At 62.9% G+C, this 16,548-nt stretch overlaps 2 protein-coding genes across 2 annotated transcripts; both read right to left on the bottom strand.

The window, feature by feature from the left end:
• Positions 1 to 856: 856 nt before the first annotated feature.
• On the bottom strand, positions 857 to 9,974 carry LOC112546518 (uncharacterized). Its single transcript, XM_089774867.1, has 11 exons — positions 6,441 to 9,974; positions 5,933 to 6,067; positions 5,701 to 5,818; positions 4,973 to 5,023; positions 4,671 to 4,748; positions 4,294 to 4,350; positions 2,931 to 2,990; positions 2,201 to 2,265; positions 1,643 to 1,724; positions 1,225 to 1,283; positions 857 to 1,025 (listed from the first exon to the last, which is right to left on the bottom strand). Exons 1-11 carry the CDS (start codon positions 6,482 to 6,484, stop codon positions 857 to 859), a joined length of 918 nt encoding a protein of 305 aa, XP_089630993.1. The 5' UTR covers positions 6,485 to 9,974.
• Positions 9,975 to 10,039: 65 nt separating this feature from the next.
• On the bottom strand, positions 10,040 to 13,457 carry KLF1 (KLF transcription factor 1). The gene is made up of 3 exons (XM_006111864.5): positions 13,208 to 13,457; positions 11,307 to 12,138; positions 10,040 to 10,836 (listed from the first exon to the last, which is right to left on the bottom strand). The coding sequence occupies exons 1-3, from the start codon at positions 13,292 to 13,294 to the stop codon at positions 10,661 to 10,663; spliced, it is 1,095 nt and encodes a 364-aa protein (XP_006111926.2). The 5' UTR covers positions 13,295 to 13,457; the 3' UTR covers positions 10,040 to 10,660.
• Positions 13,458 to 16,548: the final 3,091 nt, after the last annotated feature.

A 16,548-nucleotide genomic window follows, 5' to 3' on the forward strand; every position in this document is an offset into this window, starting at 1 on the left:
TGTGTGGGGGGGGGGGAGGGGTTCTGTTGCGGGGGAGGGGTGCTGCTGAGAGTCTCTTGGGTTCTAATCCCCACTCCGCTGTAATTGGTATGTGCTTTGTGCCTCAGTTTCCTCATATACACACTGTGGCTAACTGCCTCGTGGAGGCAGCCTGCCTGTGAGGTCCAGTTATTCATCACTGGCAGGGGCCAGGAGACCGAGGGTGGGTAGAATTTCCCCAATTAATGATTATTAATGATCATTTATTAATTAATCCACCTCTGCGAGCCCAATTCTTTCTTCCAGGGAAATGTCATTTCCCAGCTCCGGCCTGCCCTGGAGAGACCCTTCAGCAGCACTGGGGGTGACGCTCATTCACTCTGGCTCCCTGAGGAACTCCTCGCTGCTGGATGGGGAGCCTGACGCCAGCTCCCCGGGGGACTGAGAGTTGCTGCTTGGCCAAGAGTGGAACTGGCTCCCTGGGAGTCAAGGAAGCGGCCCCGTTTCCCCCCCTCCTGGGGTAGGGATGTTGAGATTAATTTGCTAGTCGAGTAGTCGATGGAATTTCCGACCACTTGGCTAGTCGATCGGCACTTCCATGTTCCCCCTTTGACTTGTACAACGGCCCCTGCATTTGTGCATTTCAAAGTTGGAGCCCAGGGCCAGTGGGGGGGTCCCACTGACCCTGGGCTCGGTGCAGCGCTGCTGCTTTTAAGTACCCCCTCTCCTCCTGCCCTTGCTGCCTCTAATGACTAGCCCTTTACATCCCTATCCTGGGGTGGGCGGTGGGTCTGATCCGGGGGGCTCGGGGGGAAATGACCAGACACGCTCCTGTGGTTGATTTATTTATTAGTGGGGGGGCTGAGCCCCATGAGGCTCAGGGGGGCAGCGTCTCCTTGGGGCGCACGTAGAGCCAGGGCCCTGCAGGGGAGGGGCAGGGCTGGCGTGACAGCAGGGTGCAGAGGGGGTCCAGCACCAGGGTGCCCAGCAGGGCCAGGAACAGGGCCTTGGCGAGGGCCCAGAGCAGCCGCCCAGCCGCCTGCAGCCTGGGGAGACGGGGGCACAATTAGATGGGGGGACTGGGGGGCCTCAGACATTCCTGCAGTCTCTCCCCCCCGAACACACCCCTTGCCCTGTGCTCCCCCCGCCCCTCCCTTGGCCTCCCCATGCTCCCCACAGACTCCCCCTAGGTCCCATTCACCCCCCAGGATACCTGCCCCCTCTCTGGTTGCTGGGCTTCCTCACCTGGGGGGGAGTCGGCCCCTTGGCCCTGACACCCCCGCCTCCTGACGCAGCAGCTTCTCCTGGGGGGAAGAAGAAGCCCAGTGAGTCACAGCCCGGGGGGAGGGGGCTGTCAGTGCTTTTGGGAGGGGACCCCCATCCATTCCCTCACTGGGGTTCCTTGCCCTTAGTGGCTCCTAGGCGCGGGGGCAGGGCCAGGGGACCGTGGGCTCCCCACATCCCTCCAAACTTCAGAGACCAGCTCCCCCATCCAAGCACCCCACCGGAAACATTCACCCCCCCTGCCTGGCCCCAGCTCTCCACGTCATGTCTCCCCTCGCCCTGTAGACAGGCCCCTCCCTCCAATAGCCCCCCTGTGCCCTGAGCCCCACCTCTAGCATAGCCCCCCTCCCAGCACAGCTGTGCCCGCAGCCCCCCGTACCGTCTGATGCCACACTCTCTCCTCCCACAGCAGGCTGCCGGGCTGGGTCCTTGGGGGGCCATGTAGCACCTCGCTCTGGAACCTGAGGGGGACACAGTATTAGTGCCCCCAAGTCAAGACACCCCCATAACTGGAGGCAGGGGTGATGCAGTTTAATCAAAGTGGAGGAAACTCTTGCCCCCCCCTCCACCTTCCCCAGGCATCACATCCCTCTTTGCCCCCCCAGGCACCCCAGCCCCTCCCCTAGTGCCCTGTGATCACTATCTTGAGCCCAGTGTCCCCCCAAGTCGAGCCAGCTCCACTGTTGCAGCTTGCTGGCAATGTCCCACAGGCCCCTCATGGGGCTGCCCCCCAAGCAATGCTCCTAGATACTCATCTGGCCCCCCCCACAGGGAGCCCGCCCAAGAACACCTGCTCCGCCCTGAAATAACAGCCTTACCACCACTGCCAGCTGAGGGAGCTGCTCCCTAGGGGCAGGTGTGCGGGGAGGGGGGGATCCAGGCATTGGGACCCTGGATCCCAGGGAGGTAGAGGAGGGGCTGCCCCCCAGACACTCACAGCTCTGCCTCCTGCTGAGCCTCCGTCACCTGCTCAGCCCAGCAGCTGATATTCCCATGCAGGACCTGGGAGGGACCAGATCCCCCCTTGATCAATTCAAGTCGATTGGCTGCAACAGCCCCCAGGACTCAGACCCACACTCTTCGGGGGGAGGAGTTTGGTCTCTGTGGCCCAGTCAGTCCTCAGCCCAGGGGGCTGGTGTGTAGGTGTGACACGCCCCCCTAGGCTGAGCCCCAGCAAACTCATTCCACCCGGTGGACAGAGCATGCCCCAGACCCCAGCCGAGATCAGGGCCCCCTTGTGCCAGGCGCTGCCCAGACCCCAGCTGAGATCAGGGCCCCCTTGTGCCAGGCGCTGCCCAGACCCCGGCCGAGATCAGGGCCCCCTTGTGCCAGGCGCTGCCCAGACCCCGGCTGAGATCAGGCCCCCCTTGTGCCAGGCGCTGCCCAGACCCCGGCTGAGATCAGGGCCCGTCGTGCACATGGTCTCTCGCCAGGGAACAGGGCCCACACTGATTGCACCACGTGGCCTGGCAGAAGAAGGAATTGGGGCTTTGCAAGTGCGGAAGCAGCTGCTTTCCTGAGTTCTGGGTCAGGTACCTCCCCGGAGGTCGGGGAACTGAGGAGCTGAGGAAGGGTCGAGGCCGCAGCCTCAGGCGGACGGTTCTGACCTGAATGAGGCCCTGGAAACCCAGCAGCCAGACTCAGTCCTGGGCGTGGCCGGGTCGTACCTGGGTCCTTCGGGACAGCTCCTGGATGGTCCGGCTCAGCTCCTCCACGTGTTGCTGCGTCTACACCCGCCCCACACAGGAAGGAGGCTTTGGCCTGGGCCCATGAGGACACCGCTCGTTAATGCCAGCTCCTAGGGTGGCCTCTGCCACCCTCCGGGGGTGGGGATGCAGCCCAGGCTGTGGGTGGGGGCAGCTACCTCTGGGGTACAAAACGCAGGGGGTCCCACCGAGCCGGCCCGCTGAGCCCGACGGATCCCTCAGCCCGGCTGTGGCCACAACGGGGCAACCCAGACTGGGTCTGGGGCTCGCAGGCTCGGGGGGCGCAGGGGGGGCCAAGGTAGGAGGGAATTCTCTGGTCTCATCGCTTCTGGAGAATCACCCTTGGTCAGAGGCCTGGGAGGACGTGAAATGACCAGAAGCGCTGGGCTGGCAGGGTCTGTGGGTTTAGAGTGAGGGGCACTGGCTAGGCTGGGGGGGGAGGGAAGAGAGCCTGGGGGGCTAGCTGGGGGCTGTGGGTAGGGGGTGAGGAGCACTGGCCAGGCTGGGGGGGGAGCCTGGGGGGGGGAGGGAGGAGCAGGGGGGGGGGAGGGAAGAGAGCCTGGGGGGCTAGCTGGGGGCTGTGGGCAGGGGGTGAGGAGCACTGGCCAGGCTGGGGGGGGGAGGGAAGAGAGCCTGGGGGGCTAGCTGGGGGCTGTGGGCAGGGGGTGAGGAGCACTGGCCAGGCTGGGGGGGGAGGGAAGAGAGCCTGGGGGGCTAGCTGGGGGCTGTGGGCAGGGGGTGAGGAGCACTGGCCAGGCTGGGGGGGGAGGGAAGAGAGCCTGGGGGGCTAGCTGTGGGCTGTGGGCAGGGGGTGAGGAGCACTGGCCAGGCTGGGGGGGGAGGGAAGAGAGCCTGGGGGGCTAGCTGGGGGCTGTGGGTAGGGGGTGAGGAGCACTGACCAGGCTGGGGGGGGAGGGAAGAGAGCCTGGGGAGCTAGCTGGGGGCTGTGGGCAGGGGGTGAGAAGCACTGGCCAGGCTGGAGGAGAGAGTCCGGGGAGCTAGCTGGGGGCTGTGGGCAGGGGGTGAGGAGCACTGACCAGGCTGGGGGGGGAGGGAAGAGAGCCTGGGGGGCTAGCTGGGGGCTGTGGGCAGGGGTGAGAAGCACTGGCCAGGCTGGAGGAGAGAGTCCGGGGAGCTAGCTGGGGGCTGTGGGTAGAGGGTTAGGAGCACCGACCAGACTGGGGCAGAGAACCTGGGGCGGGGCGGGGCTGGCAGGGGGCTGTGTATCCGGAGCGAGAGGCACTGACTGGACAGGGGGAGCCAGGGGCCGTGGGTCGGGAGCGAGGGGCCTGCGCTGAGCCCCAGAGCTGGGGCCTGGAGTTACCTCCTTGATCCTGTTGGCCCTGGCCTGGTGTTTGGTCTCCATGTCCCACAGCTGCCTCTATGGGGAAGGAAAATCACTGGGTCTCCCTTAGCCTATAGCCCTCACCCCCACTAGCCCTGTGCCTGGGGTCCCCACTCTCTCCTCTGGCTCACAACACGTGCCCATGGTTGGGTGGAAGGGGTGTCTGTGACCCCCCCCCAAGAGACCCTCTAGTGTCTCCAACAGCGACTGTGGGGTCTGGATTCCCCCGTTGAGCCACGTGGGGAGGGTAAACATGGTTCAGAAGCCACCATCCCACCCAGGCTGAACAACCCTTCGTGACTCGGTTTCCCCCAATGGGAGCTGGGAAGGAGACAAGTTGGGGATGAGCTGCTCACCTGCAGCTCATCCCCCTGCACCAGCAGCTGCTGCAGGGCCTGCTTGTGGGTCTTCTCCGACTCCCTCTGCTCTGAGACCTGGGGAAGGAGCAGCAGCCACTGAGAACATGGGGGGGGTAAATGGTGGCAGGAAGGACGGGGGGACGGGACCTGCAGGGCCCATAGTTGTGGAGCATGATCCTGTCTGGATGTAGATCCCAGAGCACCTCAAAGATGGGGAAACTGAGGCCCACATGCAGACAGTGAGAGAGCTGGGGATAGAACCCAGGAGCCCTGATGAGCAGCCCCCCCCCGCAGCTCACCTTTCCCTCCAGCTCTTGGATGGGCCCAGCCAGTCGCTGGTTTTCTTTTTCCTGCAGGGCAATGAGGGGAAATTGTGGTTGCTGGTCGGGTCCAGGGGGATCCCTAGCTCTGTGCTAAGCCTCCTGCTAAGCCCGGCCATTGCCTCCATGCAACCCCCACCCCCCGTGCGCCCGAGTCTGCAGCCACATCCCCCTGCCACTCGCCGCACCAGGGGCTCTGGGAACGAGAACTGAGCTACGGGACCGTTCCCCTCTAGGGGACGCCTGCTCAGATCCACCCCTGGGTGCGACTGGCCGGCTCTGGAGCTTGGAGACAGGACATGGGGCCACCCAGCCCCTGGTTGCTATGGTGTTGGTCCCCATAGTGCCAAGCGCTGGTTGCCATGGTGTTGGTCCCCACGCTTCCGGGCACCTGTTACCATCGTGTCAGCCCCCATGGTGTCGGGCGCCTGTTGCCAGGGCGTCGGTCCCCAGGTGCCAGGTACTGGTAGCTGTGACGTTGGTTCCCATGGTGCTGGGCACTGGTTGCCAATGTGTCAGTCCCCGTGGTGCTGGGCACTGGTTGCCATGGCGTTGGTCCCCATGGCGCCAGGCACCGGTAGCCATGACGTTGGTTCCCATGGTGCCAGACACTGGTTGCCGTGGCATTGGTCCCCATGCTGCTGGGCACCAGTTGCCATTGTGTCGGTCCCCATGGTGCCAGACACCGGTTGCCATAGCGCTCTCACCCGCCGGTGGATGCGGTGCTGGTGCTGGCGGCTCTGTTCTTGCTGCTCCCGCATGGCACCCTGAGCCTCCTCCAGCTGCTCCCGCAGGGCCCGGGCTGCCTGCTCCAGTGCGTTCAGGCTGCAGGGACAAGGGGCTCAGCCAGGGAATCCCCCAGTTCCTCCAGGGACCACTGCGCAGGCGCCATCCCAGCACCTCCCCTGCCTGGCTTGTTCCCCCTCCCCGGCATCTCACCTCTGGGGCCGCAGCTGGGCGCGGAGCCAGGTCTGGCGCTCCAGCAACGCCTCGTAGTGCCCCTGCCAGCGCTCGGCCCGCGCCAGCTCCTCCGCAATGAGCTCCCAGAGCCGGGCGTTCTCCTCCGCCGTGCTCCTGCAGCACAGCAGGCATCAGGCCCCCGCCAGCCAGACCCCCAGGGGCCCCCCACTGCCGACAGGGATCCATCGCCTCCGGCCACTTGACCCCATGTGTCCCCCTCCCCTAGTCATTACACAGGGAGCTGGGGGGCGGCTTTCAGGGGGAGCCCCCTCACTACACAGAAAAGGCCCAGAGAGGTTGGGTGGAACGGGGGGAAGAGTGGGGTGGGTGCTGCCAATGCCTGGCAGAGACAATACAGTCTGGATCAAGTGGCCTTCCTCCCCCCCCCCCCCCCCCCGCTTGCATGCAGCACTAGGACAGGACACTGAGAATCCCCATACAGGGGGCAGCAGTACTGGGGCTCTGACCCATAGCAGGCTGCACTCACATGGCATCCATCCTTCTGTTGGCGGGGGGTGGCCGATGGGACATATCCCCCCCCCGCCAGTCTCCACCCCCCAGTTACCGTTGCCAACGCCACATTCCATAGATTGCTTAGCAACCACTTAGAACCCATCAGCTACAACATGGGGGGGGGAGGTTGGACAGAACAGGGAGCATGGGGGGCGGGTCCCCGAACCCAGGGCTATTGGGTGGCAGCCAGTTCACCAGCCCTCACTGGGAGAGGTAGCGGGGGACAGGGCATCCCCTTGGCTTTGGGGTGACTGTTCACAGACAGCACAGCAGGGGGTGCTCTCCCCCTCCTGGGATGAGCATGGCCCTGAGATCTGGGCCCTGGTCCCAAGCTCTGCCTCTGACCATGGGCAAACCGTGCCTCAGTTTCCCCTCACGCCCTGTGTCTATTCAGCTCTTCGGCATAAGGATGGCACCATGGTTGGGGGCTGAGCAGAGCCTGGCCCGAGGGGGGTCTCAATCTCTTTGCGAGTCTGTAGCCCCTCTCCTAAGCAGGGCAGGCCCAGGGCACTATAGTTAAGGCTGAGCTGAGCTCTCAGGGCCCCACCCACCCCGACTGCCACCAAGCCCCTCGTGCTGATTCCCGCAGCCCGCCCGCATGACTCAGGCCATTGGCTGCCCCGGAATTCATCGCTGTCTGTGCTTGCAGCTCCCCAGGGAACCAGCCAAGTTCCCAGCATCCGTGACAGAGAATCCACAGCACCCTCTGCGACCCAGGGGTTAATTCCCTGCACTGTAACCGTCCCCCTCCTTGCCAGCCTCACTTTCCCTACCCTCAGCTTCCCGCCATGGCTGCACTTCCAGCCTGGGCCAAGCCAGCCCTTCCCTGCTCTGTGCTAACCCACTTCCATGGAGCAATGGGAGCCCTGGTCTATTCGGCAGAGTTAGGTCCACGCAGGGCCACTGACGTTGGCCTCTGTCTGTCAGCGTCCGCGCCCACAACCGTCAGCGCCCTGCTGCTCCAGGATCTTTACGTCTCCCGGGTGGCCAAGGGCCCATGTCGGTGTCATTGGGGTGAGGCCATGTTCCTGACAGGGGCTGCTGGCTCCCATTCTTGTCAATTTCACTGATCCCTCCCCCCGCGCTGCAGCTGGGAAATTGACAAGAAAAACTGGCAGGGGCCCTGGTGTGAAACGGGGCAGGGGTGGGAAGCGCCAACTCTGGCCTGGCTGCCCCCAGGGGGCCCAGCTCCCTGCTGGGAGCTTCCCCACTACCTGCTAGGAGACCAGCTGCCCCTGGGTCCCTGCTCCCAGCCTTCCTATTCTGAACTGGGGAGCCCAGCAGCAGCCCAGGTTCTGGGCATGGCCCACCCCACCAGGCCCTGGCCTTAGGGATGCAGGCAAGTTTCCTAACCCTTTAATCAGCCCTGGGGCTCTTCTCTGACTCCCCTCCCCCCCCCCCAGCTGCATAGGGCGAGCGTGGGGCTGGGCGTGGAAGCGGCTGGGGGTACGGCTGGATGCCAACTGCTTGGCCCCCTAAACTAGCCTAGTGACAGTAAAGCTGCAGCTGCACCTTCGCACCACTAGGGGGAGCCGTGACCCTACCCACTCCCCAGCTGGCTTGTTTTTGCTGGTAAAAAGGGACTGGATTTGAGCCCTGGATCGGGGCCCCCAGGCTGAGCCCCTGGGTGACCAAGGCTGGAGAACACCCCAGAGCTAGACCCAGCGCTTAGGAAAACCCCCATTCACAGTTAAACAAGGCACTGGGCTTGCCAGACAGGATCAGACACAAGGCCCATCTAACCCAATATCCTGGCTCTGCCGCACGGGAAGGTGATCTCCCCCCCCCCCATGAATTCCACTGTGGCCCCAGCTCGACCACAGCTCCAGCTCTAGCACCCTTCCCAAACTATCATCAGCACCTATACTCCCTGGGGCTGGTTGCTGGCTGGCTCACCTACAAAGCCCTCTTCCAGAAGCTCTGGTTTCAGCACCATCCAGTAACAAGGAGTTCCACAGGGTAACCACATAAGTGCATGAACTCTTGGCTTGGATTTCAAGTGGTCACCATTCCCAGGTACTGCCTGTCCCCTGAGCTCATGGAGGGGTCAGAGAGAAGAGAAAGATCCTGGGGATTTTTATTGAAATAAACACGGATAATGTAGCAGGGAGAGCCGGTGCTCGCTGGGGCTCAAACTCACAGCTCTGCTGGCAAGTAGTCAGAGAATCTCTCCTACTGGGGGCAGGAGAATAGTTGGGGGTGGGTGGGTTCTGATGTTTCAGGTAAAATGGCAGTTTGAGAGTTCAGGGTAAAAACCACTTTGGGAAGGGATCTACCTTGCATATTAGTTGGTCTAGCCCTCAAGAGCCTGCAGATCAGGACTCCAGGGTACGTACGTGATTATTAGGTGCATTACGGTAGCACCCAGGAGACTGTAACAGCCCAGGACCTCTCATGCTGGCAGGACACAGCCTGACACAATCATTAAACAAAATTAACGCTGAGGCCCTGGGCTTTGAGCACTAGCTTGGCTGAATGGGAGTCAGGGCTCCTGCTTCCTCCTCCCCCCTCTGCCTCACAGCTGCTCTGAGCTGGGGCAAGTCCCCCTCACATTCCAAGACACAGGATGGGAGGGGAAACTGAGGGCAGCTCTCCAGCACAGGAGCCGTCCTTCACTGTGCAGCCCCCAGCTGGCCAGAAGCCCCAGGCTGCATGAGGACTTGTGTGATACTTCAGCTGAGTTACCCCAGCAGCTGTGACTTTTCAGGGGGCCAGGTCCCACTTGCAAAGAGCCAGGGGAGAACCAAGAGCCTCTCCTGGGTGAGAGGTGCAAACACAAAGGGGGTGTGCATTCCGCATGGAGGACACAGTGAAGGGAATCTTCCTTCAGTGATAGCAGTATAGGGCATAGGACTCACAGGAGAAACAGGCTGATGAGAAAGGTAATTCCAGTGCCTGTGACCAGAGCCCAGGACTGAAGTCCAGAGAGAAGAACAAGGCTCCCAAAGCCACAGAGTTACTCTCAGGAGAAATTTACTCCTGCAGTTTGTCTCTTCTGCTGTGGGGCTCAGCTGCTACCTGGGTGAAAGGGGAATAGTCAGCAGCCACTTCATCTTCTTCTCACCCATCTCCATCCGGCCTGGCCCAGCCCCACAACAAGTGCTCAGCTACCACCCGGGGCTTATAACAGTTTAACAGCAACAGGGGGAGGAGGATGGGAATGGGGCTGAGACCCACAAACGCATTCAATCGAGCTGGAAAACCACTTAAATCATTAGTCACCCGGGGGTCAGTCAGAGCCAAGCCCAAGTTCGATCCCCCACCCAACCAGTCCCCATGCCCTGGGTCCAGTGCAGAGCCAGTGCAGCCTAGAGGGGCAGCTGCTGGACGTGTGGCCCCTGCAGGTTGGAAAACCCCAGTCTCTCCTCCCCCCACCCTTTAATAAGGAGGCAGCACCTCCCGCTGAAGGGGAAAGAAAAGAATCTGCCTCAACTGCCACTAGGGGGCACTGGTGTCAGGGCTGCAGGGCTGTCTGCTCAGCCCCATTGCAAGATGGAACCCCAGCCCCCCCCCCCCCCCCCAGGAGTAAGGGCAGCTGCAAGGTGCTTGAGAGGGAAGGCGGGTGCCGGCGGGTTTGGTTCCACCACATCTCAACAGGCTGGGTTCCAGGGAGGGACCTCGAGAGGGGCAGGTTCCAGGTGCCCCAGAAGAGCCGGGGGAGAGAAGAGACCAGGGCAGTCATTGCAGGTGCTCCAGGAGAGCAGGGGGAGAGAAGAGACCAGGGCAGTGGTTGCAGGTGGCCCAGGAGAGCAGGGGGCATAGGGCAGGTTCTAGGCATTGCTGGTGAGAGGCCAGGTTATCAAGCATTAGGATTCCCTCAGGAAGGGTCTCCAGGTGGCCTGGGGGGAGGGAGGGGCTCACAGCAGGGGAACATCTGGCAGTGCACAATGAGGGCCGGCCAAGGCCAAAGCGGAAGATCTAGGATCAACCAGTCTCCCCCCCCCTCCCCTTCTCCCACCCCACCCAGGTCCATGCATCCACTACCCTCCCATCCCCCCAGCCCGCAGAGCACCCTAGTGTCCTTAGTGAGGGCACTCAGATACCTGCCCCAGGTCCATTGGCAGCCCAAACGCCACCTCCCCCCATTCTGCTGCCAGCCAGTGCCCCAGCAGGCCCCAAGCCCCCACTGCAGCCGCAGGTCACAGCACAGGGGCAGCTCCAGTCCACGGCCCGGGCAGCGGAGGGCCCCGGCCGCTACAGGTGCCTCTTCATGTGCAGGGCCAGGTGGTCAGAGCGGGAGAAGGCGCGTTGGCACAGGCGGCACTGGAACGGGCGCTGCCCAGTGTGCTTGCGGAAATGGCGCGTCAGCTCGTCGGAGCGGGCAAACTTCCAGCCGCAGCCCTCCCAGGTGCAGTGGTACGGCTTCTCGCCTGCCGGGACCGGAGGGAGCATCAGCCTCGCCCACCCCACCATCTCAGGCAGCCACCCCGCACCAGGACCCAGCAGGGAAATGCAGCCGCCTCTGGGGAGGAGCACAGGGGCTGTTCAGCAGCCGTGCAGCAACCCTAGGACAGGTTTAGGGCAGGAAGGGATGGCTTCCTTATCCTGGGGAGAGCCCCAGGATGGACAGAGTCAGAGGCTTCTGCACAACCCAGAACAGTCAGGACCTTTCTGGTCTTAGCCAGCAATTCCTGCATCATGATACCCCCAGCCGGGTCCTGCCACATCCTCCTCCGAGCTCCCCTGCCTCCCACAACCCCCACTCCTCACAGCCCTCTGCCACTCCTGCACCCCCCAAACCCCTGCATTTGACCCTGCACAGCACAGAGCCCTCCCCAACCCCCACTACTCCCCCTACTACCCCACAGTACCCCCAGGCCAAGCCACCCTACTCCCTCACCTGTGTGGGTGCGAAGATGGGCCTTGAGGTGGGAGCTCTTGGTGTAGGTCTTGCCGCAGCTGGGGTGGCTGCAGGTGTGGCTGGAAGGGCGCTTGTGAGCCCAGGCCTTGCGGCTCCGCTTGGGCTTGGCCGCGAGCTGCCCGGGTGGTGGGGCGGGCGGTGCCAGGAGGCTGAGGTAGCCCGCGGGCGCCGGGGAGGGCAGATGAGCCGGGTCACTGCGGTAGAGCTGGAATCGGGCCTGATACTGGCTGTGGCAGACAGCCTGGTAGCCACCCCCCAGGCCATAGGGGGGCAGCTGGCAGTAGGGGGTGCCCCGGGCCAGCAGAGCAGGGGCTGGTGGGGTGTAGCCCCCGCATGTCAGCTGGTAGCAGTGCCGCAGGGCTACAGGCCCAGGCTGCCCGTACCCGCCATGTGGCTGCGTCCCACAGTCCGGCCTGGAGGGGAAGGTGGGGAGGTGCTCCCCAAAGCTGCCTGCTCCCCCCTTCTCCTGTCCCCGAGCATAGCCAGGAGGCCCCGAGAGGCAGCCCAGGGGTTGGTCCTCTGCCAGGAGCTCGGCGACCAGGCTGGTGGGGCCAGGGAGCCCATCCCCTGCCACGTACTCGCCCAGGCTGGGCCCCTTGTAGGCCTCTGGCTGACACGGTCCTGAGCCAGGCTCGAACCCCCCACCTGGGCTGGGGCCCCCCGGCTCCGCGCTGGGGAAGTTTCGGAGCAGGAAGTCCAGGTCCCAGCAGGATTCCTCATCCTCTTGCTTGAGCTGCAGGGAGCCGTAGGGCTGGGGCAAGTCCAAGGGGCGGGACGCTGGGGGGTCTGGAGCATCTTCCCCCTTCCACCACTGGGGAGAAGATCCACAGGCGCCATCAGGCCAACGGAAACATGCAGAGAAGGGACTAGTGGTTAGAGCCAGGACATCTGGGCTCACCGCCAGCTCCGGGAGGGCAGTGGGGTCGGGTGGTTAGAGCCCGGGCCCCAGGACACCTGGGTCCATGCCCAGCGCCCTTCCACCAAGCACGTCTTGTCCCCGTCCCAGCCCTATTTCAGTTTATTCAGTGAAACCCCGGCTGACCACAAGCCGCCCCTGATCCCAGACCCCATCCCTCCGCCATGGGACTGGGTCCAACGGTGCCCCCCCGCTGGGGCCCAGAGATAAGGGAACCAGTTATCGAGCCCCCGCACCAGCGCCTGGCAGCGCACAGGGACGGGGCTGATCCAGCCGCTCAGCAGAGCCTGGAGGAGAACGCGCACCAGGCTGGGGCTCCCGTGCAGGGCCCCCCTCCAGGGGCAGCTCACAAGTGAAGCAAGTTGGGCTGCTCTGAGCCCTGCCCCACTGGGCTCAAGAGACACCCAGGTCAGAGGCTCAGCTAAGACCCAGGGACTAGACAGAGCAGAGGTGGGGAGGGAGTCCCAGGCTGGGGGTACCCTGCAGGGATCTAGGGGCACCAGTAGCTGGAAGCTCCTTTAAGGTGAACTCTGGGATTCCCCCTCCTGAGAGGGAGCAACAGAACCCAGGCAGCCTGCCCCCCAGGAGCCCCACACACAGGGGTTTGGCAGGACTTCAGAAATGGGGTCCCCACCCCCCCTTCCAGCAGCCAGGTGCCCCCTGCTTCCCCCCAGGGCCCTGATGAGCTCAGAGCAGGACTCCACTTCCTACAGAGTGGGGGGGTAGGAACAGGTCTCCCCCCAAAGCCCTTCCCTGCCTTGACCAACAGAGGCTCCAAACATCCCTGCCCCCAAGAACACAACCTGTGTTCTGTGCAGCCACTTCTAGCGGGCAGCCCAGCCGCACCTGCCCACCCAGGCCCACACCCCTCCCACCCAAGGGGGGCAAGCCCCACACAGGGGAGAAGACCAGCAGAGCTCAGGAGTGGGGGCAGCTTACAGCCCCCTCCCCCAGCCCCTCTTACCTTGAGAATCTCAGACTGCTTCTCCTGGAAGTGGCAGAAGCCAGCCAGGCTGCTGATGGAGGGCAGGACGGGGTCAGCAAAGGCCATGGCCAGTCAGACCCCAATGGGGGTGGGTGGAAGAATTACAGCCCTAGGGCTGGGGGGGGCTCAGCCTCCGCTCCAGCCCCTCACGTGCGTCTCTCTCCTCCACCCCCCAGCATCTGCCTCCTGGCTTCCACACTACATTTCCCTCTTTCCCTCCTCCCTCTCATTGGCTGGCCAAGGTGATAAGGGGGAGCCTTTGGGCCAACCAGAATGAGGGGTGTGGCCCATCAGGTGGGGGCGGTGCCAGCTGGGGGCTTGGTTAATTTCACTCAAGGTGGGGATGGTCCCAGCCAGGTGGCTCAGAGCTGAGAAATGATCAACCCCCCCCATCCGGGGATCTCAAAGCACCCAGCAGCTGCCCTTCCCCCACTCACACCTCCCGGGCACCATCCCTGATTTATAAAGGGGTAAAGCCGCCATCCCCCATCCCCCCCAGCTCTAGGTATCAATTAGAATCAGCCCCAGGTGCCTCTTGTAGGGCCCATCAGTAGCCAGGGCTGCTATGACTATTGGAGGAGAATGACTCCCACTGGGATGGGGCAGCTAGTGGGTAGAGCGGGGAGGGGCAGGGAACCATACTAGTCCCACCCCCCTTCCTTTGTGCCTCAGTTTTACCTCCTGTGAAATGGGCAGTGCAGACACAGGCCCAGCTACCAGAGTCCCAGCTTACAGGTGTGAGGTGAGGCACAGCCCAAGGGGGGGGGAACAACGGGGGCTAATGGGTGTGTTATAGCAGGTAAAACAAGGCCCAGAACAGACCCTACAGTGAATTAGGACAGAGCTGGGGAGAGAACCCAGGCATCCTGGCTCCCAGTCCCCTTTGCTCCAATCACTAGACCTCACTCCCCTCCCAGAGCCAAGCTGCAACCCAAGAGTCCCTTTCCTCTCTCTACCCCCACCAGGCCTGCCCTCGATTTTTATACCACATCTATTTTCTCTCTTCCGGCCTCAGCCCCTTTTGAATTTCATCAAAGCAAACGAGGAACCAGAAATGCTGAGAATTTCCTGAGAAACAAAACAAGAGTTAGGGAACCCCACCCTCCTGACCCCAACGATGGAAGGGGGAGACAATCTTGTGGTAGGAGAAGGGGGCTGGGAGCCAGGACCCTGGGTTCTATCCCCAGCACTAAAAGTGAGGACTAGTGGTTAGAGCTGCCAGGTTCCGCTCCTCACCGACTCAAGCGGCTGTTTAATCCCTCCCGCTCCCTGGTGGTGCCACGTCCCGTAGCCCCACTGGCCTTGCTGAGACAAACTCTCCTTTCCAGAAGCCCATCCAGCTGCTTTCGGGGAAGCGCAGGGTCATAGATCACCATCCACCTGAGCTTTATCAGGCAGCCCCAGAAGCCGCCTGTCCTGCTCTGATACCCAGCTCCAGATAAAGCCCCGGGAAACGTTCCATCTGAGCCGGGGAAGGCAGGACCTGCTGGGTGAGGGAGTGAAGGGGGCTGCAGGTCGGGATTGAGGGGCACACCAAAGCTGGGGTGGGGACAGGGCTGGAATGGGCTGGGTGGGGGCCTGCTTCATTGCCCCCTTGCAGCCAAATCCTGAGCCCCCAAGCCAGGAGCACGTTGGCCTCTGGGAGTCTGGTGCCGGCTTTGGACCTGCCCAGGGACTGCCAGGTGCTGGGGGAACAACATACAATGGGAATCCCCCCTCCCCTCTGCCCACCCCCAGCCTCACTCTCTTCCCAGAAGCCCTGGTGTCTCTCCCCCTGCCCCACGGGGTCCAGGCCACAGAGCCTGCAGCCTCCCAAGGGAGTGGGGGTTCACAGCCTCAGGCCGACAGCTGGACTGAGGTAGGGAGCAGGTTCCCCTCCCCCCGGCTGCTCTGACCCCTAACAGTTCCCAGCTCTGCACAGCTCTCGGGGCTGCTGGCGGTTAGGGGCTGCGGGGCCCTGATCAGCAGCTCCTGTCGCACCAGGCCATGTGCAAGCCCTGATTAGCACGGATGGAGGAGTGGGGGGGAGGAGGGAGATCAGAGGCTTGGCAGCTGGAACTCTGCACACGGGACAGGCTACCAGGGCCCAGCCTCCCAGGCCCCACCACAAGCTGGGGAAAGGTCGGGGCCCTTATCCCCATGATGCAGAGGCAAAAACCAAACCTGAGATCTCCCAGCAAGTCAGAGCAGGGCCAGGAATAGAACCCTGCTCTGGGCTGGCGGAGGCTGCTGGGGCAAGAGTGAGGGGCACTGGCAGGGGGGGCTGCGGGTCGGGAGCGAGGGGCCACTGGTATGTGCCCCCTGTACATACAGGCCTGCCAGAGGCCAAGTGGGTAGAAAAGGGGAAGCGATTTGTTCCCCAAATCCGGCCAGTTATGGCTCCTGTGGCGTAGGTCCCTGCTGCCACAATAAGCCTCGTGACAGTCCTATCCCCACCCAGGGCATGACCCCGGCCAAGCACAGACCATGTGGCCCTTGGGGCAAGCCCTCCCTGTGAACTTCTGGATGCTCTCAGAGTGAAGGTGGGGCATGGTAGGGAGAACTCCCCTTACACAGCCGCCAGCATATCTCCCTGTGCCCCAGAGGAACCCAGCTTCTCTCTGACCTCACCTCACCATCCCCATCCCTGAAAGGCATTGGTGTCAGCAGTGGGATCCCCGTATTTCCCTAAGCAGTCAAGCTGTCTCTGCTTGTGGGACAACTCTTTGTCTCTCCCCCTCCTGCCCACACACAGGGCCCCCAGAGTTAATGGGGCTGAGAGTTAATGTCACTCTGAATTGCTATGGGGCAGCTCCCCATGCTGGGGGCAATGGGCTTAGGCTCTCTGCTGACTCAGGCAGAGTTTCCTCTCGCGGTGACATTGAGAACTGGGCCCTAGACACAGGTCAAGAGCCCCTGGCATTAAAGTAGCCTTGCCCCTCTGCATTCAAGAACTGAGGCGGCAGCTCTCGCCTGCCCATACCTCTCTGCATCAGAACTCAGGTGGGCCCCCGCCTCCCTGCAGCCGGAAGGGGCGACCCTGCACAAGGGCCTCTGACCAAGCAGGAGAACTGGATTCTTAGAAATTGGGTGCAAAGAAGAGTTAAAGGATCTTTTAAAAAGGGGGTTGCACTGGCACGAGGGCTCCGCCCTAGCCTCACACACCTGTTCTATTCCCTGCTCTGTCTGCAGTGTGCTGCATGAGCCTGAGCAAGTCCCCTCCCCCACAGTGCCTCAGTTTCCCCTCCCACCTTCTGTCTGTTTAGACTTTGAGCTCTTTGGGGCAAGGACTGTCACTCACTCCGTCTGGGCAGCTCCTGGCACAAGGAGGCGCTGATCTC

The sequence above is a fragment of the Pelodiscus sinensis genome, chromosome 31, assembly GCF_052426305.1.
Source record: "Pelodiscus sinensis isolate ZL-2025 chromosome 31, ASM5242630v1, whole genome shotgun sequence".
Lineage (NCBI taxonomy): Eukaryota > Metazoa > Chordata > Testudines > Trionychidae > Pelodiscus > Pelodiscus sinensis.